The 23297-nt window shown below is 39.3% G+C and overlaps 1 protein-coding gene across 2 annotated transcripts in view; it reads left to right on the forward strand.

Moving 5' to 3' along the window:
• The window catches only part of UBTD2 (ubiquitin domain containing 2), a 74254-nt gene that overhangs the window by 25184 nt on the left and 25773 nt on the right, over positions 1-23297 (forward strand). For both annotated transcript variants that reach the window (XM_087887411.1, XM_034405613.3), the window contains exon 2: positions 23055-23291. In XM_087887411.1, coding sequence (XP_087743537.1) covers positions 23117-23291 — 175 coding nt within the window. In that variant the 5' untranslated portion in view covers positions 23055-23116. The remainder of the gene's footprint in view (positions 1-23054; positions 23292-23297) is intronic.

Genomic DNA, 23297 nt, shown 5'->3' on the forward strand with positions numbered 1-23297 from the left:
TAAAAGCCAAACACCACATTGACTCTAGCTTTGAGTCTAATTTTAATGTAATTCAAACTTTTTAAGTGTTTTATAATGGAGTTTGTTTTTTTCTCTCCGTATTCTTTTCAGTGTGTTAGATTAATTGTAAGGAATTGCTTTCATCACAGAACCATTTAGATAGTGCTCTGTTATAGAAGTGCTTTGTGGATCTATGTAAACTTCTCTGAAGTAGGACCATCTCTTATAAGGAGACAGCAGTTTCAAACGGTGCCAACAAACAGCTTTATTCTTCCCTAGGAGCTACTTTTTCAGAGCAACACATTTTTTTTATTGTAAGAAAAACCCGGGAAGGTGAACTTGGTTTTCCCCCCAAACTTAAAATGATTTTTTAAAAATGTAAAGAATCGTTGATCTATATTCCTTTTAAAGATTGTCTAAATTGATGACCAACAACACATCTGTTATCATTTATGAATTTTGTAAAGAAGGACTTCCTTTTACTGATTGTGAATCTCCCCATGTATTTGTACCTGATAAAGCTATAATCTCATAATATTTGATCCACGTTTAGAAACCATATAATCAAACATTATTTTTCTCCTTGAAAGGTAACTTTACTTGAAAAATTAAATTATTGGATCAACTTCTGCTCTTCAAATGCCTATTACATGCCAAGAATAGACTTGGCAATGTTTTTTTGATATTTCTTTCCATATAATAGTTTAGCAAGTATTTATAATGGGACTAATATGTATCTTTGAAAAAGTTATCATTGCATTCAGTTGTACATAACTCTGGTATTTTTTCCTGACACAGTGTGGAGATAAGTAAAATAAAATATATATTTATTCATTCCCTACTGCAATCAAGACTTCTGGCAGTTTCATATAGGTTATATAGCATAATACATCAAGCTAATTGCTTTGTAAAAGGAGCTGGATTTTTTATTGATTCTCCATTAAGCAAAATAATAAATTTCAAACCAATTTATGTTAATCCCGTGATGTTGAAAAATACTTTACACACTTAAATACTTCCCAAGCCCTAAAAAAGTATATTCATTTTATTTTTTTTATAATTTCTATGTTATTCCAACTATAGTAAAAACATCTTTATATGATGTGCTATAATGTGAATTCCATTTGCAGAAAGGATATAGTAAGAATTATACATTACAAAATTGCATTACCTGATAAAATATCTCTGAAAATTAGATCTCTTTTATGTACAGCTGTTACTATGAAATCAGTAAGATATAGTTTCTTTGAACACAGCTAAATTTTGCTGTATTGTTTATAAAATTAAGCAGACTTTGGCTGCCGATCGACAATCTCACCACTAACTGTAATATAATAGTATGTCTTGTTCTATTTTATTTTAACGTTTAATTTTTATTCTGGTTTGTGACTATAATAAAAGATTGATTGATCACTAAATTGCAGAATATTAAATGTATTTACTTATTCTGAGGCCGCCCAATTTTTTGATCACTGAGTGGCTTAAACTGAAAAGAGTTTCTCAGCTGCCTTATCCTAAGGTCTGGGAAAGGAACCAGGTTTTTAGTAGTTTCCTAAACGTTATAAGGATTTATTATTTACTATTCAAATGGCTACAAAGACTTATAAGAATGGTAATTCCTTCATTAGAGCATTAGAAAAGATACACAAAATAAGATCTTCATGAGGAAATGAAAATTTAAACTAGGGCCACATGGCATGCAATTAATCACTTTTTTCAGTCACAATTTCCAATATCCTTGTCAGATTCTCACATAGTCTGATACACACACATGTCAAAGTTGACACATCACAATATTTGGGTGACTCACCAGTATTGACCAACACCCAACAATGATTATTCCTGAAAGCGTGCTCCTTTCTTGCATGATTTTTGGAGGCTATCTAGGCCATATGAAAAGGGAATGTGTTCCCTTTTGTTTCCTTTTTGTTCACTAGACTCAAGGTAGGCATTTTCTGAATTTTTGACTTGCCAAACCCAAATGATTCGCCATCATTGCACTAGATGAAACTATCACAAAACCAGTGAAAGATTAAGCCATTTCTCTCAACTCAAAAGAGAAAGGCTTTTTCCCATTACAGGCAGGGGAAAAAAAAAGAAGTGTAGGAATTTGAACCTTGATTTCATTAAAAGCAGGCCTTGTGTTTGATACATAGCGCTTGGTAAAATTTATTTAAATGTATTTAACTGCTTCTCTCACCAAAGTAGTCTGGCAGGGAACAGTGATAAACAGCATTCCAGGGTAAAAATAATGTTACCAATGTAACAAAGAAAAACAGCAGCTGTGAATAAAAAGAACTACTGAATAGTATTAAGCGCCTGACCCCCATGCTTGGGCAAAGAGCCATGTATTCAGTGCTGTTTGGAAGTCCAGCCACATTGGGGCCAATCTGGGTGCCCCAGGGGCCACATGCTGCAATCGAGAAGGCATACTGGTATTCTTAGAGCAACACCAGCACTTCCGCAACATGTTACACATCTGTACGTAAAGTCTCCTGTCAGATAGGAATATTGAGTATATGTGTGCATTGTTATTTTTGTGGGGGGAAAAGGGGCTTCATTCACCTGCAGATGTCATAGCAATGTTAACTTTGGCCATGCTCTATTTTGGTATGCAACCTCACAGGTTTAAAAAAAGGGTTTTGCTTTGCTAATTTAAAAAATAATATACTTCTGACCAGAGTAGGGAAGAATGACTAGGTGACCTGCTTCAAAGCTTGGGCTACTTTCACTTCATGCAATTCTTCATCTTTAAATTGGACTGCCTGTTAAATAAATATAGCTTCAAGCAGAGGATTATCCTCTTGACACCTCAAATAGAAAGTTCCTCGTAAAGTAGAGAAATGGCTACAGTATATAATGGGATATTATATACCTCCCTCCTATCCTGCTCCCGTCCTCCCCATCTTTTAATTGGGTTGCTGTATTATTTTAATTTTTTAAATGATTTTAAGAAATATTAGGCATTTTAAAATTGCTTTATTCTTGAAATGCCCAACTGTACTCTGTACTCATTTGGTAGCAGTTATTCCACTAAGATAATTAAGTCAATAAGCTGTCTAGCGGGACTGATATAATTGCTGAAATGGATGCTTATTTTAAGAATGTTTGAAACTATTTTGAAACATTGAATTGTCATTAGTTTCTTTATGTAACTTTGGCTCCATTTTACACAATATCCGTAGCATGGTTGCAGTGTTCATACTTGCTTTGGATTTATACAATATATTGAATCATATAAGAGTTCTTGGAGATCAGTGTAGAAATTTGCTACCACAGCAGCCCTAACAAACCATGCAGCTTTTGCTCAAACATATGCAACGAAGGAAACACATTCATCTTTTAAAGACGTCTGCTCCATTCTTGAGCTGCTTTTACCATTAGGAATCTTTTTCCGATATCCAACCAAAATCTGCTTGTAATATAAATCCATTTTTTCTTATGCTGTTTTATGAAACAATTCTGCACAACTATGCCCCATTTTATGAGGGTGACAGTCTTTCAGTTTCCATGTTTCCCTGCAATCTTTGCTGCTTATATCTCAAACCAATTCCTTTTTTCCTTCTTTGTCATCTTGATTTGGCTCCAGATTGTGCACTTTCTTAAATATGTTGCCCAAAACAGGGTACAAGGTATAGAATAAATTATTTAATGGCCTCTGTTTACTTAACACACTAAACCACACACAGAGAGAGAATAACCACATTGAACACTAAATAAACCAAGTATATGATACGGATGCAGTTACCATGTTTGTAATTGTTCGAGTTAAGCATTGTTTTTGAATAGATCCTGTCTATACAGTTAATAAAAATAACCTTTCATATTATTTGTGCAAAACAGAAACATACAAAAATATTGGCGCTTGCATCAATGGAGAAAATGGATTTCTCCTATTGGCTGTCACGGCAGTCAGGCATGGGTGTTACATCGGTTACTGATTGGAGTCTACTGGAAGCTTTAGGCCTGCCTCTTCCTGCCTGGCTCCAGTTTTTCGACTCGGTCTGATAAGGACAAGTCGTGTCTATAGAGTTCTCTGTCTTTTACAAATTAACTTGGCTTTGACTCGGAACGGACTGGCTTCTCTTTGTTTATCCCTCTGGCTTTGATCGCTCATACTCTGGCTGTGCAGCTGAAATAGGCGCGAGCACGAGCCTGCTCTGCCGCGCTTCCTGGCTTTCCCGCAAAGCAAATAGATTGCGGAGGTCTTACTTGCAGACCCCTTCAGAACAACCTTGGGGTCTGCTCCGGGCAATTTGCACCTCACGGCGGTGGCAGCAGCGCTCTGCAACCAAGCTTTCAGTTCGGCAGCTAATTTCGGCCCGAATTTCCCTCCACGCCTCAAGCGGCTTCAGCGCTCGCCCTTTCAAGCCGCAAGTCGTGCTTTTAGCCATCAGGCTAGCGACTCTTGCAAGGACTCTGCTTGGAGGATCTCCTTAACCGCAAGTACTGGGGATCCCCTCAACTCCTTAGTAGGCCCCTTTGAACCGCGTGGCCAGTATTCCAAAATGGCGGATGCCTCTAGATCTCGCTCTTCCCGCCAAGGCCGCAACAGGGAAAGAGACCCCGGGTGGAGGATCCGGAAGAGGGGACCTCTAAAGGCCGCCCCAACAAGTCCAGGGCAGTTAGCGCAGGGTCCTCTTCCCGCGCCAGTTCATCCAGGCCATCACGGGAAGAGGAGAGGCGCCATAAGGCCATCGAAAAGGTCTTCCACAAGGCCCAAGCAGCCTCTGGCCTACAGGGGAATCCTACCCAGGCTGAACCATCTGCCAACGTTTCCTCTGACAAGGCCTCTTCCCATCCTCCTCTGCAAAGGCCTACTCCAACCCTATCCCCTGACAGATCAGTTATTGGGGATACTGTCTGCAACACTGAAGCAGCCTCTGTTTTTCCGGTGGCCCATGAGGCCTCTCCTTCTCCAGGGCCTGAGGTTCAGCCTTCACAGAGCCCTCCTGCTCAGGTTCCTAATCAGGTTTTTCAATCCTTACCTGATATTCCTCTTGCATTAGCTGCACTAATCTCAGAAGCCATTCGCCAGGGCATTTCTCAAGGCCTCCAACAAAAACATGTCACACCTTCTGAAGTTTCTGTTCACTCTAGTCAGCATCATCACTCAGGAGGTCTTTCCTGCCAGAATGAAATGGAGGCTGTCACTGAGGCTTGTGATGCTGATGATTCTGTTAGCCAAGATTTCCTTTCAGAGGGCGAACTGGTAGCTGATCAGGACCTCTCGGATGATGAGGGCCTGGAACCTGACTAACCCGCCTTTATTGGCCTTTTCTGGCCACACATGTTTCGTTCATTACTTCACAAGGCCCAAAATGTCACAGGCCTTGGGTTGGCCCCTTCCACTTCTTCCTCTTCTTCTGCAGATGCTACGGCTTCTACCTCTAGAGATCCTGCCAATTCGCTGTTCCAGGAACCTTCAGCACAGAAGGAAGTGGTTCCTGCTCCAAAATTATTCTTGGATGTGGTCACTAGGCAATGGTCCTTTCCAGCTTCTGGACCGGTTCCCAATAATCTGGACAAACGCTTTTTCAATATGGCCCCTGACTTTTCTCATCTATTGCAGGTCCCTTCAATTGACTCTCCTGTGTTGGCACTATCTTCTTCATCTCCTCTCACAGGTCCTCCCGAAGAGTGCTTGCGCCCGGAAGAAAAGAAGGCTGAGCGAACCTTGATTAAGGGACACCAGGCCTCGGCGTGGTCGGTACAGGCCTCCTCTGCAGCATCGTTTTTTAATAGAGCGACTATTCTTTGGCTGAGGCAACTATAGGCTCACTTACCGGCTTCAGATCATCGTTCTCATCAGGACCTGAATAAGATCTTGGCGGCTGTAGAATTTTCAGCTGACGCCACTCTCAGCGCGGCCTGTTTCTCAGCCAAGGCCATAGGATCTGCAGTCACCTCACGTCGCCTCCTATGGCTTCGTACCTGGCAAGCTGACATCAGAAGCAAGTGGAGATTGGCATCCTTCCCGTTCTCTGGCGAGAAGCTCTTTGGTTCCCAACTTGACCCACTCCTCGTGGAAACTAAGGATCACCGCAAGGTACTTCCTTCTCTGAATCGTCGCCCTGACAACAGGGCTCAATCATTTTTTCGTCCCTCTCATTCCTTTCGCAGTTCAGAGTCTTCCTTCTCCGCCCAACGACCTCAACGTGCCTACTCGTCCAGAGGCTCTTCCCACCAGGACAACCAGGTTAGACAGGGGTCCAGATTCAGGTTTAAACGTTCCTTCCGTGGGGGTAGAGGTCAGCCCTTCCGCAGAACCCGATAGGTTCTCCCTAGATCTTTCAATAGGGGGCCGACTTTCCAGATTTGCTGACAAATGGGACATCACTGTCACAGATGCCTGAGTCAGATCCACCATTCGATTCGGACTCTCCTTGGAGTTCCGTTCCCCCCCTCCTAAATTCTTTTTGCGATGTCCTCCCTCCCGGGATCACATCAAGATCGCTCGCATCAATTCGGCTATCCAACACCTTTTAGACATTAAGGCCATTGAGCCTGTTCCCCCCGCAGAGCAGTCTCAAGGTTTCTATTCCCGACTATTTCTAGTTCCCAAACCATCAGGGGGTTGGAGAGCCATACTAGACTTAAAATCCTTAAATCGGCACATAGTTTACCGCCGATTTAAGATGCAGTCTCTTCAGACTATTCTGCTTGGGATTAGACGGAGTGATTACATGGCATCGATAGATTTAATGGAGGCCTACCTCCACATTCCAATTAGACCTGCCCACCGCAAATTCCTCCGGTTTTACCATAATGGCTGCCATTTTCAATACACGGCTCTACCCTTTGGCTTGTCCTCTGCCCCTAGGGTCTTCACCAAGGTGATGGCTGCCCTTATGGCACATATTTCTTCCATCCCTATCAGAGCCATGTTCTACTTGGATGATATCCTCATCCTTTCCCGCTCCTCTGAGCAAGCCGTTTTAGATGTCAATCGTACTGTCCATATCTTGCAATCTCACGGCTTCTCTATCAATTGGGCTAAGAGCCATTTAGCGCCTGCTACCCGCATTCAGCATTTGGGGGCGGTCATTGACACAAGCACGGTGGAGGTATATTTGTCTCAGGACCGGCAGCTCAGCCTCTCTTCCCTAGCGACCCGTATCCGACGCTGTAGGTCATCCTCCTTGTTGGATCTTTCCACCCTGCTGGGGAAAATGGTGTCTGCTTACGGAATCGTCCCTTGGTCTCGCCTCCACAGCAGGGAGCTCCAGTGGCTGTTACTCCCCTTCCAACACAGTTCTCCCACTCTACCCTCGCGGACGATACATCTCCCCCCTCCTGTGGTCACTTCACTCCGTTGGTGGGCTTCGCCAGCGATAGCCAAGGGCTGCACGTTCCACGAGCCCAGGAGAATAGTCTTAACAACCGACGCAAGCCTCATCGGCTGGGGAGCCCATCTCGAGTCTCACTTGACTCAAGGTCTGTGGTCAACGAGTGACCACTCACTCTCCATCAACATCCTGGAGCTACGAGCAGTCTACCTAGCCCTCCGGAGGTTCCTGCCTTACGTCCAAGGTCGAGATGTGCTGGTCCTCACGGACAACATCTCGGCCAAGGCCCATATCAACAGACTGGGTGGAACTCGCTCAAGGACACTGATGAGGGAGGCTCTTCGTTTGGGTCTGTGGGCCAAAGCTCACCTGAGTTGTCTTCAGGCAGACTACATTGCAGGGAAGGACAACATCCAGGCCGACTCCCTCAGCCGTTTTCGGGTGGATCACACAGAATGGAGTATTTCCCCTCATCTCTTCGAGCTACTATCTCATCGGTTCGGCATGCCTCAAGTGGATCTATTTGCCTCCAGCAGCAACCACCTCCTGCCTCGCTTCTTCTCCCGTTTTCCCTCGGCGGGAGCGGAGGCAGTGAACACTCTTCGCAGTCCTTGGCCTCACGGACTGCTACTCTATGCGTTCCCTCCCTTTCCTCTGGTGGCCAAAGTGATTCGCAAACTGTTGCAAGAACGGGCGGAGCTCATTCTTCTAGCTCCTCACTGGCCCCGCAGACCATGGTTTGCGGACCTCGTGTCCCTCTCAGTGGCTCCTCCATGGCATATTCCGGACAACCAGATCGTCCTACTTCAAGGCAATCTCATCCACCCGGAGCCCCAGGTCTATCATCTGACTGCCTGGAGGTTGAGCGGCAATGTTTGATTAAAGCCAATGTCTCCCCCGCAGCCATTCCTATCATCCTAGCGGCACGCAGACCTTCCACCGCTCGCATTTATGATTCCACGTGGAAAGCTTTCCTTCGTTGGAGCGCCAATCGTCACCTAGATCCTTCAGCTGTTTCTGTGGCTTATCTGGTGGATTTTCTACAAGAGGGCTTCTCCTCGGACCTTTTGCCCAACACTCTACGCTGCCAGGTGGCAGCATTGTCGACTGTTCTATCCTTTGGGCCTGAGTTTCCCCTTTCCAAAGAGCCCCTCATCCGGGCATTTTTGCGGGGAGCCACTAATCTATGCCCTCCAGTAATCCACAGGTTCCCTACCTGGGACCTGAATAAAGTTCTTACTGCCCTCACGAAATCTCCCTTCGAACCTCTTCGGGAGGTCAATTTGAAATTTCTATCCTTCAAGGTCTCCTTTTTGGTGGCCATTACCTCTGCACGCCGTATATCGGAATTGGCATCCCTTTCAGTTCGCTCTGACCTATGCATCTTCCACAAGGACAGGGTTGTGCTCCGCTTGGACCCGGCCTTCATCCCGAAGGTTAATTCCACCTTCCATAGATCCCAGGAGCTCATCCTCCCAAATTTTTGTCCACAACCTCGTCACCGCTTGGAAAAAATCTGGCAAACCCTGGATGTGCGCAGGGCTCTAAAGATATACCTCTCCCGTACTTCTTCCTTCCGACAGACTGAAGCCCTTTTCATCTCCTTCCAGCCATGGGTGCACTATGGGTGCACGGATCTCAGCTTCCACCGTTGGTCGTTGGCTTCGGGCTACCATTGCCACATCATATGAATCACAGTCCTTACCTGTTCCACGGCGTATCACAGCGCATTCCACCAGAAGTGTCGCCACATCCGCGGCGTGGGCTAAGCAGGCCCCACTGGAGGAGGTCTGTTGGGCGGCTACGTGGACTTCGGTGACCCCGTTTATTCGGCATTACCACCTTGACACCTACGCTTCCGCTGATGCCGCTTTCAGCAGGAGAGTGCTACAACAGGTCCGACCGGGACCCACCCTTTAGGACAAGAGCTTTGGTATGTCCCATGCCTGACTGCCATGACAGCCAATAGGAGAATGAGCATTGTACTTACCTGATACGCCCCTTCTCTGTGCTGCTGTCACAGCAGTCAGCTCCACCCTGGTCGGTACCGGAGGATTCTGGGGGAGGGAGGTCCTTTCACTTCTCTCCTTTTTTCTCTATAGACACGCCAGTCTACTGCATACCTTCGCCTCAAAACTGGAGCCAGGCAGGAAGAGGTGGGCCTAAAGCTTCCAGTAGACTCGGTCCTCCAATCAGTAACCGATGTAACACCCATGCCTGACTGCCGTGACAGCAGCACAGAGAAGGGGCGTATCAGGTAAGTACAACACCCATTTTATTTAGTTCTCTAGGCTTTCAGATTAGTTTACCTTGAACAGCAACATCAAATATGCCAAGAGAATTCCCTGCCAAAGAACTTTTGATCAAGATGTTTTTAATTTTTTAATGCATTGCTGCTTATTTTATATTACAGAAAATAATGGTGTAAAAATGTGAGAATAAACTAGTAGTACTTGTATAGTAAGTCCTCAGTTTAATGGACTTTGGTTAAATGTTTTCCACTAAACACAAAATATTTATATTTTTGGCTTCTTTGCATCATAAAATATCATTTGTGAATTTCACAAAAAGCTGCTGATGGTTAAAGCATTGGACCAAGAATGGAGACAACCAGGTTTTAGTCCAACCTCATCAGATATTCACTGGATGATTTTGGGTCAGACATGCATTTTCAACTGAAGCTACCTTATATATTGTAATAGCGAAAGAGAGACAACATAATATATACTGCCTCAAGTTCCTGAATAAAAGGCAGAATATAAATTCTATCCCAACATGTAAAATTCCATTTCCATTTTATAGGCACATAAAATACATAGGCAAAAAAGCTCAATTTGTCTTTTATATATTTTGTTATATAAAATTCCATTCCTATCTAACAAACATTTCTTGTCCTATCAATCTGTAAATCAATGTTTTACTGGAGACTGAAATTGATTACTCAAAGATTCTAACATTATGACAACTATTGTTGTTGTTTAAACCTTACTAATCCTTGCAAGTGCTTTAAGAAAAGGCAAACCAGAGGAAAAAAATCATAATTTCTCTGAAATGCCTTAACTTTTGATTTGAACTATTAGCTTTTCAGTAGAAAAATCCTGGCTTATCTACCAAAACTAATATTCATTCTCTACATAATTTAATTTTTTTCATTTGTAGGATTGTACAATACAACATTAAGAATTTATGTTTTAAATACACATATAGCTATTGATAAGTACTGCAATTGCTTTAGACCGCATTTTCCAATGGCTCATAGAGAAAATGATAAAAATATTTTGGTAAAATCTTCATAATAGAAGTGCAGTATATAGTCCTGATATTAAAATATGACATCTCATGTTGGTTGGGTGCTCATTGTATATTTTCATGATGATAAAAATGTTCTCTAGCTGAATTCAATTTCTATTGATTGCATGGATTCAGCAACGATGCTTTCTTGAAAGCAATAGGGAAGTAGTTTGCCACTTCCTTCTTCTACCATATTTTTTGAATTTCTAATCTAGGCTAGGAAAATGAAAAATTATGGGAAACTCTATCCAAACACTAGCCTAATAATCTGTAATAAACTCTATCCAAATACTAACCATGACTATCCCTAACTATTAGTTAAAATTTATATCATAATTTCTATATTTGCATAAAATAATAAGACAAGTTTTTGACAAATCAAGCTTTCATTGGATAAACTATTCATAAATATACTCCATGTACTTGCCCTAGGCCTGTGATGGTGAACCTATGGCACGCGTGCCACAGGTGGCATGCGTAACCATATCGGTGGGCACACGAGCTCAGCTCCGCTGATTTGAATCAACATTCTTGCATACTAATATTTTCAGGCTCAGGCGTCCCTCTACTGAAACTACAAAGAAGGATCAGACATATTCACTTAAATTGTTTAGTCTAAGTTTATAATTGTGATTAATGTATAATTATAATTATTTGAAATATATGTTTTTAATCAATGTTTTGTAGTTAATTTGTTTTTGTCAGGCAGAAAAGACCAGGCCACAAGTTAAGTTCCAGTTAAACTGATTTATTGCTCGTGCCTATGAACGTGCCTATGAACTAACAGTCAGCAATATTTTGGTACTCAATAAGTGTTAATGAAATTCAAGAGGGGTTGGACATAGTCTGCTTGTGGCAACATAGGACTCTAGTGTAGGCTGATTCCTCTTTTGACTCTGCTCGCAGGCTCTGCCACTCCTTTTTCTCTAGCTTTAAAAAGCAGAAAAAATAGTAAAGATTAAATAATTTGTTAGATTCAGATAGCATGCAGGTGATGAGGAATTAAAAATGGAAATTTCTAATCTATTTGCTGTCATGCTGGAGTTTTATTCACATTATTGTAAACACTGGTTTAGTCTGACTCCTAAAAGCACCTTGTAATAATTTATAGGAGTGGCTGCTCCATTTTAGGCTTGTAGCTGTCTTTGAGGTGTTAATAACCTAGTGTTGAACAAGTGTTTAATGTAGCCCATTACACATGAGAAATGCCACACTTTGAGACTGACTTTGCCTTTAATTCCTTTTATTAGCATAAGAAGGATGTTTCCTAAAAGCAGTCTGACATTTCAGATGCCTATTGAATAAATTATTTTACAATTGTATCTTCAACAGGGTGCTTTTTGCATCTGTGAATGATTATCAGTTGCAGGTACTCAGAGCAAGAGTTGCTTTGTTTGGTTGCAGACTGACAGATGTTTTTAGAAAATACAGAAGCAGTTTTGAGAAATTAAAGCAATTTATGTGTAACCCTTCAGTTTAAAAAAAAATATAAGAAGTGAAAGTAGGTAAAGGAATGCTAGCAAAGTTTAATTTTCAGAAATAATAGTCTTTGAAGTAAAGCAAAAAAAAAAACCCATTATATTACACTGCTATGAATGTTGATTATTTTCAAATGACAGTGTGTTACAGTATTTATTGTCCTGAAGAATTATACATTTAGTAATTGCTGTTTAATTTGTTAGTTAATAATACTTTATAAAATCATAGATTTGGGAGGAACCTATGAGGTCATAAAGTCCAATTCCCAGTACACCGTAGGTTTCACTATTTTATCCTGATATATTGCTCTGTTTGAACACCTCCAAGGGGAAAAGGAGAAAAAAACCCACTCTATGAGATAATCTGTTCCATTTATTTAATCTTATGCCTATCTTCCAACAACTGTTGAACTAGTTCAAGATTAAATGGATTAGAGAACAAATAAAAATTTATGATATCATCAAAAGAGTAAAAGAATTGAAATGGGCTGGTATATGTATACAGTATATGTGGTACCTTGCTTAATAGTGGTGACTGTGAGGGATCTTGGAGTCCTAGTGGATAATCACTTAAATATTAGCCAGCAGTGTGCTGCAGCTGCCAAAAAAGCCAACACAGTTCTAGGCTGCATAAACAGAGGGATAGAATCAAGATCATGTGAAGTGTTAATACCACTTTATAATGCCTTGGTAAGGCCACACTTGGAATACTGCATCCAATTTTGGTTGCCACAATGTAAAAAAGATTTTGAAACTCTAGAAAGAGTGCAAAGAAGAGCAACAAAGATGATTAGGGAATTGGAGGTTAAAACCTGTTCTTTATATAAGAACAGTTGCTGGAACTGGATATGTCTAGTCTTATGAAAAGAAGAACTAGGGGTGACATGATAGAAGTGTTCCGATATCTCGGGGTTGCCACAAAGAAGAGGGAGTCAAACTATTCTCCAAAGCAGCTGAGGGTAGAACTAGAAGCAAACTAATCAAGGAGAGAAGCAACTTAGAACTAAGGAAAAATTTCCCGACAGAACAATTAATCAGTGGAACAACTTGCCTCCAGAAGTTGTAAATGCTCCAACACTAGAAGTTTTTAAGAAGAGATTAGATAATCATTTGTCTGAAATGGTATAGGGTTTCCTGCCTAAGCAGGGGGTTGGACTAGAAGACCTCCAAGGTCCCTTCCAACTCTGTTATTCTATTCTATTCTATTCTATTCTATTCTATTCTATTCTATTCTATTCTATTCTATTCTATTCTATTCTATTGTCACATAGCAAGAAAAACTGGGGCAGGTGGACCAAGGCAGTCATCGAATGGATTCCACTTGATAAAAAGGGTCCACGAAACAAACCTAAAACAATAAATTGATAACATCATCAGTTATTGCGGGCCCAATTGGCAAAAGAAAGCTCAGGACTATATAGGTTGGAAACATGCAGAAGAGGCCTTCATTGTGCAATGGATAGACAAGGGCTAAAATGATGATGATGATGACACTGATATTTAAATGACAAAAGTAATGCCTGAAAATGCAATGCAATTAATAAAAAAATAGTAGAACTCAGAGGCAAAGCGCAAAGAAACTTTTGTGGAAATAAAGGAACATACGTTGATCTCTCTCTCGTGCCGTCTGTCTTGAACCTTGAGGGAGACCACACATGAGGGGCTGCAGATGCAGTATCCCCCACCTCATCAGCATTGATGGAAACTGACCATTGACAAGGTTGTCAACCACTGGAGTGCAGTCCTCCCACTCCCAATCCCTGCAGCTGGTCCATAAGCTGGCCCATCTGTGGTTGACAGTTGGAAAGTCACTGAGAGATCTAGGAGACAGCAAAGTGCAGAGCAACCAAACAGCAGAAATGTTGGGGAGGGGAATAGGCTGATCGGAGAAGTTGAGGAGCACCCTGCATTTGTAAATGTGGGTCAACTGCCAAGCACCTGAATTTTGATCACATGTCTATGGGTTTGTCTGTGTGCTGCAGTGGCTATCACTTCAAAGACCAAGCCTAAGTACCATTTGTTCATTGCCACCATAACTTCAAACAGTTGTTGAACCAATTGTTGTTTAGCAAGGTCTACCTGCAGTTTTTACACATCTGAAAACCGTTGAAGATCAAAGACTTTTTTTCCTGAACAAATACCATCTGCCTGCCACTCTAGAATAACTATGAGATTTTGAGGTTTGTACATGCTTCTGCTATGAAGATGTGAAGTTCCTATAAGATGCTATGCATAAATAGCTTTATCAGACATATGAATAGAAGTACAGGAAGTCTGCAGGTTATGAAGCTCCAGATTATCAATAACCTTACTTGTGATAATAGTATTATTTTCCACAAAACATTTGAAGAAAACCTATTTCCAGTGCTAGCTATTTATAGAAATATCCTGGGCATATAATAAGATTATCAACTGATTTTATTTTATTTTGATTTATGGATCAGGTGTTAAAAGTTTTAGGATTGTTTTTCCCCAAATAAATGTTATAGTAATGATTATAAAAACTGAAGTAAGAACTTATCTATATATCACAATTCTGTATTACATCGCTGTGTGAGAGAGAAGCCATTGGGTTGTTTCAACAACTTGTTATTCAGTATATGGCACAATAATTCTGTAGAAGTTTGAGATAGTGGAATTTCATATTTGGTATGCATATTCTGCGCACAGTTCTACATTTCTGCATCTGTTTGCAAAGCAGAAGGAAAATGTAAAATTAAGTTAATACATACATTATGCAAGACTTAATTTATTTATAAATCCTAAATTGGCAGCCATTTGTAAATAGAGCAGAGTGCAAAATGCATTAAAATATGACATCTAAAGTAGAATCTTTTCAGACATTGCACTTTATAGCCTAAAGCTTTTTCTTTTGACTTTCAACATTACAGCTGATATAAAATGTTCTCCCATTTTATTCACTACCATCCTGAATTATAACAGGATATTCATCTAATATACAGCTTTCCCATACTGTATACTATAGAGTTTCACTCCAAGGGCTGGTCTAAATGTTGCTTGTGCAGATTTCAGAAAAACCGTTAACTATTGAACTATGTAACATTTCAAAATATCTGTTGAGGTTGCTCCCTTGATACATATCTTTAAATGGTATGTTTCTTCATCATAATGAATGGTTTCTTGCAGTCTGCAGAGGAAGCACATCTGTATAGTGAGCATGGGGAAGTAGTATGGCCTGAGAGAGTCCAACTCAGGACTGATATCACTACTAAAAAAAAAAAAAAAGGAGCTGGCGCTGAATGATTACAATCCAGAGATCCATTTCCAGCCACCACTGTAACTTTCACCATTATGTAGCCCTAACTCTAGAAAAATTTCATGGTGACCTTAGAAACCTTGGTCAGTACTTCTCACATCAGGATTTGGCTTGCCCTTGGCACAAGCACTTTAAGTGATTATTAAGACTCTGTCTCCCTTGTCCTTAATGTGTGATTGCTATGTCAGTTAAGATTTATGCAAAGGGGTCTGCGTTTTGAACAGTTGTTGAGGTTTTTTTCATTTGAGAATAACATAAGCATTTTCCTGTTTCCCTATTTATAGAGGTGTAGGTGGGTTCAATATTGTTGGTCACCTCTTACTTTTTTTTTAAAAAAAGGGCACAATAAGTTAACTTGTTGATCAGGATTTAACTGGGAATGGAGGAGGGGTTGAATAGATAGGATAGTGAGAGATGCATTTATGCCGTTACAAAATCAAATGAGCTTTGTAATTTTATTGTAGCATCAAATGTCTTGTACCTTCTTAGCTACATACCTCGTTGATACAAATTGATCTGTTTAGTTCATAGCAAAAAGCAATTGTTTTATTAGGAGAATGGATTTATCTGGTTGATAGGCTGAACGTGATTGAAATTTTTCTTCCTGAATATCATTTGGAACAGATATAAGCAGCATTTTGCTACGCAACTATGTAGAACAGCTATTTTAAATTTCAGCTATATTTATTAACGTGTGGAGAAACTGCAATGTGACTCTCAATTTCTCTAGTATTTATATCTTTCAGTCTTGGCTCATCTTTCCTAGGATTTTACATTACTCTTTTGAAATACAAATGCACACTCCCCTCATTAAGCAATTAAGAGAAAAGGGCAATAAGCTTGCAATACTCCATTCTCCTTATTTTTCTTCGGGTGTTGCTGTTACATAGGGATAATAAAGTGTTAGCCATGCCATAAGAAAAAAGATTCTCAACAGATATCTAGCATGTTGCAAAGATTATTCTGCATGTTATAAAGCTCCTAAATACTACGATTACAGGTAAACTCTTTTTTACAACTGGTTTTTGTTTATCTTCACTAAATTCTTCAAATTTCATCTCTTTATCAGTAATAGGTCAAGTAGGAACACATCATTTAATGGTACTGTTGAAACAATTTAGAAATAAATAATTTATCAATTTTCATTATACACTTGATAAAATCTCTAACACTGTTCATATGGAGCTGCGAATCTAGTATACGGTTTTTGAAACAGCAATCTCTCCAACCTTCCAAAATAATTGTTTTGATTAAGACTATAGTACAATATGTACTCCAATGCTCTATAATATATATTGTCTACATAATACTGCATGACTTTAGTTGCAATAAATTGTAGCAAGGTGTATGATTAGATTGTTTTAGATTTTTTTTTATTCTGCTTTGCACATTAATACGTAGCTTTGGCTCATTTTCCTCAATAAATATAGCATATAACAAGTTTAAAGTTTTTGACTCCGTTTTTTAACTGGGTTCTCTAGTTTTAGGACAAGTGGAGAACAGATAAAATTTTAAGTCATATTTATGAAGAAATAAAAGGATACATAACTTTTTAACTACCACCATACACTATATTTTTTAACTGGCTGTAAGAAAAGAAAAGCAAAACAGATACTTAGTTAGCATTGAGCAGAGTTGCAAACATTTTTCATTTTCCTGGTTTTCTTTCTTGACTGATAGAATTTCTTCCTATCTGGATTTTCATCATTCACTTCACAATCGCATTCCCATATTTATTAAAAATCTACATTTAAAATTAAGAGATCTGGAGCACAGCAAAAAAATATTATATTTCACAGTATTGAACTTCTGCTATGGCTACCTTTTCTTAAAATGATTCTCTTTCTGCTTCATGTAAAGTTATTTTTCAAGAATTTATTAATACCCTGTTTCCCTGAAAATAAGACATCTCCTGATAATAAGCCCAATTGGGCTTTTGAGTGCATGTGCTAAAATAAACCCGCCCCCAAAAAAGCCCTCCCCGAAAATATTTAAATGCATGCACAGCCGGTCTCCGCCATTTCGTCTGGTTAGGGTTAGGGAAACAGAGCTGGAAATTAGGTAAAACTGCAAGAGGAGCCCTGTTTTGCTCCACACGCCCTAAAATAATAAGACCTCCTTGAAAATAAGGCCAAGCGCTTGTTTCGGGGTTCAAAAAAATATAAGACAGGGTCTTATTTTCAGGAAAACACGGTAGGGCCTTTCCATCTTTTGTCTTAGGGTATGGTATATCTAGTAGAGAATGTAAGAGCAAGTGCTGAAAATTGTAACAAGATTGGAATTGTCCATTCATCATTTCTATAATACTTGTATTCTTTGAGTTTATCTTCAGAAAGGAGATTGCCTGTGTAGTACAATGTGGGAATGACCTTGGGGAAAGAGGGGAAGTGATGCTGCCAAGGAAATAATCAGACAAGAAAAGCAGGAGCCCCCAGTGATTTAATGGTCAAAGAAAGAAATTTGAAAAGGATTCACCCGAAAGGATCAAGCAGTTAAAAGTGATGGTGGGAATTTTGTAGTTTCAGACTTGCCAGATTCTGATAATGTAGCCTTACAATAAAGTAAATTTAACTCATTTACTTCTGTTTCCTGTCTGGCATCTATTTACTGAAGCACATGCTTTCTGAAACTGACACTGAATGTTTTAAGGGAGCGGTTTTCTGTAAATGTTAGCTTAATTTGCATTTCAAAAATATATCATATTTGATTTCAAAAAGAACAGAATGTATTTATATTTGAAACGATTTTTAAAAAAAAATCTTTGTCCTCTACATGGAACCAGAGGGTAGATTAATATTTGCCTGTACTTGATCGATTTACTTTGATTTTTATAAAACATGGAAGTAAGTTTGTTTTCAGTACTCTTGGCTTACAGGTAGTCCCCACTTAATAACCCTAACTGGAATCAGCAACTCCATCACTAAGCACAGCAATCAGTAACTAAAACATCACATGACTGCCTTGCTTAGCAGTTCTCTGTTGCCTTTGTTAAGTGAATTCAGCATGGTCATTAGGTGAGGACCCATCCCAGTCTAAGCCATTCCCAGTTTTGTCCCAGTCTGGAGTCTTGGTTCTTACAAGACAAGGAACTTCATCCTCTTCAATTCCTCCTCTCTCATCTTCCCTTCCTAAGGCACAGCAAGAAACCCCAGAGCTGCTGTCACAACTCCAGAGCTGTGGCAGTAGCACAGCGTGATTTGTTTGTTTGTCTGTTTGTTTTATTTCATTTGAAATCTTTTCTAGTTTTTTGTGGTGCAGAAATTAAATGGGTTTTGACATTCTTTGCAAGCTGAAAGAATTCCTTGGGATAGAATGCATGAAATGCCTCTGTTATTTTAATATGCTATATACTTTCCCTAGGCATTGTATATAATATCTAAGCATTATGCAGAATAAGAACTATTTAGGCAAAGTATGAAAAGAGAGTCATGAAAAGGGTTAAGTTAAGGGTTAATACCATTTATTGAAAAGACATACATGAAAATGAAAGAAGAAATGCAAAATAAAGTACAGGATTTTCTTGCAGAAGAAAAACAAGAGAAAAAGACCGGCATTGATCTCCTTGCTCCAACAAGAAAGTATAACGACATTTTAGCGGGAATATTTTATACTTTGCCAGTTTGCCTTCGGCATTTCATAGAATGCCTATGGAAATGTGTGAAATACTAAGCATTTCATGCTTTGATGTCCCATTTTTGGCATTCTGTAGATTTCCTAGGCATTCTATAAAATGTCTTAATTTCACACATGACAGTGACAATGTATATCAGTATCTTAGTGTTTAGGCGTAATTGATTCTTCTCCACAGTTTGTGTTTGTTACAGACATCAACAGTCTAACATAACTGTTAATAAAGCAGCTCTCAAAGAACTGGTTTTAATCACTGACAGACTTTTGCCTTTACAAGCTATTTAAAAGACATTATTCATAACATAATTAAACACAGAAACAGTGTTAAACTTTTTTTACTGTATGATTTGTCCAATCATATTAAGGACATGAGACAGCATTTATTCTGTCAAAGCTCATTACATGTTTCAAGTTATTGTGCAATGTATACAGAAGACAGCAATCACAATTACTGTTTCTCTATGAAAATTCACCATAGTCAAGGTATTTTCCCTGAAAATACATTGAATTAGTGATAATATCTAAGCCATCAGAGTTGCCTAATTCATAATGGGAGTATTCACAGTCAGGGTGGATAAAAATAGATGATTTTTTTAAAATAAAATTTTTTTAAAATCAGATTTTTAAAAATTTAAATCAGATTTTTTTAATCAAAATTATTTTAATAAAATGCTTTTGGAGTAAATATCTAAAGATAGTTTTCTATTTAAGATACATTAATAATTTAGTTTATTCATCATAAAATGGAGCTTAGTTATGTAGCATGAGGCTGTATATTCTGCAATATTTACATTTTTAGTAAACTCATTAATGAATCCAAGCTCAGCAAGCTGAGATAACATGCACTGCATTGATGCATTCACATAATTTCACAGTAACCATGAGATAAATCATAATGTTCAGGAATATTCCTTTATCCCATTATTTTGCAAACCTATGTACACTACAAACTGTATGATTGTTTGAAGAGAAATGCATCTGGACCACCAGGCTTTTAAGTGTGAGGAGGAAGTGCAAGCAGTAAAAATAAAAGTGAAACTTTCAAAGCAGCTTATAAATATAATATTAAAGAGCACCTGACATTTCAGGTTCATCATGGCAGTGGCTGTTAGCGGGTATCCATTCACCTGCTGCCTGCCATGTCCCTCATTTTGTTATGTCACTGCCACATCACCAGCCATTCCATTAAAGTGAATGGGACTGTCGGTGAGTCAAAAGCGGGTCAGAGGAGGAGCCACTGAGGGACAGAGATGACAGTTGCTCTTTAAAAATTATGATTTAAATTGAGTTGATTTAAATCAAACCTTTTTACTAATGATTTAAATCGTGATTTAAATTGTGATTAAATCGACTTGATTTAAATCAAATCCACCGTTCATAGTTAAGAATAGGAAAGATAGCGCAAGAAATTTTAGTCTCTAACAACAACCCCCCCCCCCCCCGCCCAAATCTTTCAGATATGTTATGCAGGTCAGCTTCGACAAGTTTTATAGGAAGCAAAGTAGTGACTTAATTTGTCATATTCTGGGATAATCAAATGAGCCATTAGTTCTAAACTTGCCATCCATTCTCTCTTCATAAAGGATTGAGCTCTGTTTGATATACAGCTTGGCTATACCTTCTACCTAGGTTCTGAATTTTTGCCTACCTTTGCAACTGAAGGTTAACAGAGCTTCATGTGAGTCATCATGATATATATTAAGAGCATTTGAGCGAACAAGTAACACTAAAGTTTGATGCTCATTTCATTTATTTATAAACAAAGTCATCCAATGTGCAATGTGTTAGTATGACAAAGTAATCCACACACCTCACCCCCGCCAGCCAAATCAGTCACTTAAAGAGAATGTAAAGGCTAGTTGTGTGAATCTTTCATTTATAAATGAAGGTTAAAAATGAAGAGTTGACATTCTTGCCCTGTATGCTTCTCAGAACTCTGTCTTCATCACAGTAAAGTTCTCACCATAAAGATTGTAGAGGCACTTATCTCATTCTTTAAAAATAAAGATCTCTGTAAAACAGTAACAAAATCATTTCTGAGGTTTTATCAGTACGTAGTCAGAGACAGTAGTGAACCTTCCCAAGATTGGCTCTGCTATTCGAAATCGTTCAAAGATCATAACATAAAATAGCATCCTGGGATCTACAGACATGTCCTATTTGGCCAAAGTCAGCTTTAAAGATTCCATTACCAAAAAGGCATCAAGTAATGATATTCATGGGAGACTGACAAGCCAGAACTCATTAAGAAGAACGTTAAGGCTTGTTCCAAGTATGCCAGAAAACGAACCTTCCACTCAAGTATGCCAGAAAGCAACCCTTCCAATCAATAGAGGAACTATGGAGCTACATGAATATAATTATGTCTGATGGGAACACAAACATTGCATTCCACCATAACAACCTCATCCCAGCTGTTAAGCATGAGGTGATAGTGTCATGACTTGGAGGTGTTTTGCTTCTCAAGGCCTTTAGTATTTGCCATTATTGAAGAAAGTATAAAACTCCACTTTGGGTCAGAAAACTCCACTGGAGAACATACAAGCAAGTCTGCAAGGTAATAGCTAATGCGTTGTTTTAGAATGGTTAAATGAAAGTCCAGACATAAATATCATAAATATTTTGGCAGAACCTGAACAAGCATTTTATGTTTGAAACCCCTCTAGTGTTAATTAAGTTGAAGGAGTTTGCCATGAAGGAATGGGCCAGAATTGCTTCACAGTATTGTAATGTGAGAGACTGATTACAAATTACACGAAGCATTTGTTTGCAATTGTGGCAGCTGAAGAAGGTACAACCAGTTATCTAATGTAAGAGAAACATTTTCACACTGGTAATTGCATGTTGGATATTTTTTGTTTATGAAATAAATGAAGCAAACACCACATTTCAACAGGACCCATATGAAGATCTGATAAATTTTAGTAGTTGATCTATACAATTGTTAAGTGGACAGAGTCCCAGGTAAGGAATGCAATGTGCTTCGGGGTTTGGGGGAGACCCCAAGAGGCCCAGCGCAGGTCACACACAAGTACAGAATGTGCTGTGGACAAGTCTCTTCACTCTGATGCTGAAAATCCTCCCTGGTGATCTCCCCTGGGGCAATCTCTGCTCCTTAGTTTAAGTGCATTGCTCTCTGGCGCTAAAAATTCTCCCTGGTGAAATCAGGGCAAAATCATATTTTTGGCACCTCGGAGGGAATGGTGAGGCCCAGTACAGGCCACACATAAATGTCTCTCTAGTCAACAGACTGAAATTTCTTCCTGCCAAAATCTATGCAGAAAGCATTGATTTTCCAGGGAAGCCAGCAAGGAAGATTACAAATAGCGATCACATATTGAGGGATGTTTGACGACTAGTTGTAAATGTGAATGGGTTGCCAAATGCCCAGATTACAATCATGTCATCCTAAGGGGTATGTGTGATGTTTTGCAATGGGTCAGAAGCGCTTTATAGGCCATAAAACATCCTTTCCAAGGGTATTATTAATTCAAACCGTGAATGACTATTTAAGCGAATAGTCATAACTTGAGGACTCTACAGAAATTCAGAGAATCTGAAAGTGGGTGAATATTTTTTCATAGAACTGTTGCATTCTCTCCTTATTTGGAGAGTGGATCTGAGGAATATGTTTCTGATTTTTTTTTTTAAGAAGAGAGAACAATATTTATGTGGATTAATATATTGAAAGTGCATTATTTTAAGAGATACTTATTAGCTTTTAGTAAACAGCAGCTCCAGATTTGGTGGCACGTAATCTACAGAGGTTTATTTCAGTTCAAAACAAATTGACCTCTGTAAGGCAAGCTAAGAAATGACAAACTGGAAGTGAGAGATTGAATTAACAAAAATATGTAGCTTTCCATGATTTTTAAGATATAACAAGAGTTCTCCTCCTTGGTGGAATAACTTTATAGGCAAATGAAGGAACCATCTAGCACTATACTAGATAAATAATTAAAATGAATAATATTATGTACAATAGCTGTTTAAGTGATGGCCAAAAACTGTCAAAAGCTGTTGCTTGAACGTGAACATTTTGCCCATGAAAAGACAATCAAGTTTACTTCCTTCTTTCTTTTCATATAGTTGCCCTTGGCCGTAATCAGCCCCTGAAAAAGGAGAAACCAAAATGGAAAAGTGATTACCCCATGACAGATGGACAGCTACGTAGCAAGAGAGATGAATTTTGGGACACAGCACCTGCTTTTGAAGGCCGAAAGGAAATCTGGGATGCCTTGAAGGCTGCATCACATGCGTTTGAGAACAATGATCATGAACTGGCACAAGCAATCATTGATGGTGCAAATATAACTTTACCACATGGTAAGT

This window comes from Pantherophis guttatus, chromosome 2 (genome assembly GCF_059756535.1).
Source record: "Pantherophis guttatus breed Tessera chromosome 2, ASM5975653v1, whole genome shotgun sequence".
In the NCBI taxonomy this organism is placed as follows: domain Eukaryota; kingdom Metazoa; phylum Chordata; class Lepidosauria; order Squamata; family Colubridae; genus Pantherophis; species Pantherophis guttatus.